At 35.4% G+C, this 3,035-nt stretch overlaps 2 protein-coding genes across 2 annotated transcripts in view; one reads left to right on the top strand and one right to left on the bottom strand.

The window, feature by feature from the left end:
- The first annotated feature begins 201 nt into the window (after positions 1 to 201).
- On the top strand, positions 202 to 1,830 carry LOC107030366 (bax inhibitor 1-like). Its single transcript, XM_027912681.1, has 4 exons — positions 202 to 320; positions 1,033 to 1,179; positions 1,273 to 1,364; positions 1,607 to 1,830. The coding sequence occupies exons 1-4, from the start codon at positions 222 to 224 to the stop codon at positions 1,818 to 1,820; spliced, it is 552 nt and encodes a 183-aa protein (XP_027768482.1). The 5' UTR covers positions 202 to 221; the 3' UTR covers positions 1,821 to 1,830.
- Positions 1,791 to 3,035, bottom strand: part of LOC114074692 (riboflavin biosynthesis protein PYRR, chloroplastic-like) — a 7,099-nt gene continuing 5,854 nt past the window's right edge. Inside the window, exon 3 of the mRNA XM_027912679.1 lies at positions 1,791 to 2,050. Within this exon, the coding sequence (XP_027768480.1) occupies positions 1,973 to 2,050 (78 nt within the window). The 3' untranslated portion in view covers positions 1,791 to 1,972. The remainder of the gene's footprint in view (positions 2,051 to 3,035) is intronic.

Raw genomic sequence — 3,035 nt, 5'->3', positions numbered from 1 at the left:
TTACCCCTGCGATATCCCCAAAACTGAGCCAATAACTGAAAGGTATAGCCGTAAATATTCCCAAACAGAGCAACGGCGAGGGGTAATGTTTTTGTAACAAACTCTTGTGTATATAACGAACTATAAACACAGCTCACGTTTTTCTTGCTTCTTCACCAAATTTCCGATTTCGTTTTCTCTCTGAAGCAAAAAAAAACTAAAAAAACTTGAAGTTCTCAGATATGAACGCCGTGAAAGCTTACTTCAACAGGAATTGGACAAGAGAAGACCTGATGAATACTGGAGAAGTTTCCGAGTACGCTTACACAAGCTTGACGACGGTATATTTATTCTCACTGTTTCATTTTTTCTTTCTATTTGATCACAAATGTAAGAATTATTGTTCTAGTTGATTAAAATGTTGTTATTTGAAAAACTTGTAATCGCGGGATTGAGGAATCGAGATTTTTCTATTTCGTTATCGTGTTACTGATAGCTGTATCAGGAGATTTACTTGGAATCGATTTGTTTTACAGTTTCTTGTAGTTCTAGAAAGAAATTAAGGTTACATTCTAATTGCTTTACTTGATTATTCAGGATTTATGATGAATTCTGATTTTTCAAAACATCTTACATCTTACTTGCTTTACTTAATTCTTCAGGATTCATGACGAATTTTGATTTTTCTGAATATTTTACAAGTGTTTCCTTATTTTTTTTACTTAATTATGCCGTTAGTGATAACTGATAACAGGAGTAGAGTTTTGGTATTGAAACCGTGCTCCCTATTCAGGCCTGATTTTTTTTTTTTTTTAAATAGTTAAAATGAAACGATTTCCACGTGCTTTCGAACTTCCCAAAATGAATTTGTTTCATTTAAATTTGAACAGAAGGATTAATTTGTTTCATGCAATTTCAGGTTTCAGAGTCTTGTTTTTGATCTTTTCTTTCTTTGCAAAACCTGGTTAGCTGGAAAAGATGTATTTTAGTTTCTGCTTCTAAGTATTGGATTCCGCTTTATTCCTTTGATTGATTAGTTTGTTGAAAATATAGGTTTATCTTAATCTCTTCTGTGCCATGTTGAGCTTTACTTTTGGATCCTTCTTGCACTTGATCATCTGGGAAGTGGGAGGGCTGTTCACAGTCCTTTCTTCTGTAGCAAGTTTACTCTGGCTTTACTTTGCATCACCATTGAGAGTGGTACGTGATCTGTGTCTTGTAGATTTTCTTCCAAGTTGCTGAATTAATGTTATTGAAGTCGCTTCTTATATCGTAAATCTTCTGTCTATGCAGAGGCTGAGGCTCTCACTATTGATGTATGCAGCCTGTACCTTGGGTGCTTCTTTTGGCCTTTTTACCAAATATCTCTTCGAAATTTATCCACCGTAAGACTCAAAAGATGCTACACATTGTTCAGATATCTTCTTTTGAAGTTTGATATGGCTCATGAAGAGTGAACTTAAATAATTTACCACTGATTCCTGAAGCCTTTTCTAGTATGACAAGACACTTGCTAGCTCTTTCATTTCCTACATTTTAAAATTCAATAGTTGATTATCTCTGGTTGTTTTGTCTTCTTTATTGAAGAATATCTAACTTCGGAAAGCATTCCTTGCTCGCTGTCCAGCCTTATTGTCAACCTTTTGGAAGCTTCAACATTTAGCATTGGGATTATCTGGTATGGATCCACGTATACGAGGGAAAGGAGAGCAATCTACATGACTTGCCTGAATTTTTCTTTTGCTCTAATGTGCTCCAGCATTTTTGTTTATGGTATAGATATGCTTGACATCCACACAGTTTATTGGGTGTTTAAGGTAAGCAGTTGGATCCTATTATAACACAGTTCCCGTGTCAATAAATCATTACTTCTGTCTAATGAATGAATAATATGAATACTGCTTGTTGTAGGTAAACACTGTGCAAGCATTGTTGATGGGGTACTTTGTGATATTTAGCCAAGATTTACTGTATAATGCTGGCATAAGAGAAATTAACTCTGTCGATCGCACACTTGCTGTCTTCTTCCATTTACCCGGTATAGTGTTCCATGCTGCAAGAGTTTGCCTGACTGCAGAAAGTGAGCAACACAGAGAGAATTAATGCTGATACACTTGGAACTGTAGAATAAATAGAGAGTAGAACTGTAAATGATGAAAAGTCCTACCTAAGTGTGTTGTTGGTATCTTTAACAAGATGAGGACATTGGACTGGATGAAGACATAAACATAGTCATTCTCTGTTGTGTTCTGTATTATTCTTGTGTGCAGTTAGCTAAAAGTGCCTACTAGCAGGGGCGGAGCTATGGGTGTCAATGCATCTTAATTGGATTAATATTTAAATTATTATTATTTGACTTCCTAAAGAACAAGGACCAACAAAAATGACAACTTTTCCGAACATTTATTGAAGTGTCAATTCAAATCGTATGACAAAATGTCGTGCTATATATACAACATTATTTTCATCTCAATTTTTATATGGTGTCGTTTAATTAAACATAATTTATTTTTTGGAAAGAATATTTTTGAAGTTTTTGTATCTAAAACAAACTTAGATATTGCTCTGAGTATGAATCATTTCATTTAGGTTAAAAGTAGAATTGTTTTTATTACTCTTCTATGTGGTTTGCAAGGTATTGCATAGGAGGTTTTACCTTATGGGCATCCAAAATGATTTTAGTATACAACTGACGGAAATTAAATCCAAGAATAACAATATAGAGGATGGAGAAACGTAATTTCCAATTTCATTTTTGAAATTATTTAAAAGAAATAAAACCTCAATAAGAATATAAATCAATCATGTATAGAAAGTTTGTAGAGAATCAACTTGAACCATATTAATTATTTTAGTTCAATTTATATAGTTTACGTAAATTGACTGAACAAGAATATTAAGAAATATAGAACCTCAAGGCCGGGGGAGGGGGAAGGGGTGGCCTCGGGGCAGGGCGCCTCGAGGTCGAGGGAAATGGTGGCCTCGGTGTAGGGAACCTCAAGGCCGGGGGAGGGGGAAGGGGTCGCCTTGGGGCAGGGCGCCTCGAGGTAGGGAGG

This window comes from Solanum pennellii, chromosome 1 (assembly GCF_001406875.1).
Source record: "Solanum pennellii chromosome 1, SPENNV200".
Lineage (NCBI taxonomy): Eukaryota > Viridiplantae > Streptophyta > Magnoliopsida > Solanales > Solanaceae > Solanum > Solanum pennellii.
The sequence above is the reverse complement of the archived record's forward strand: the minus strand, read 5'-3'. Positions and strand labels throughout refer to the sequence as shown.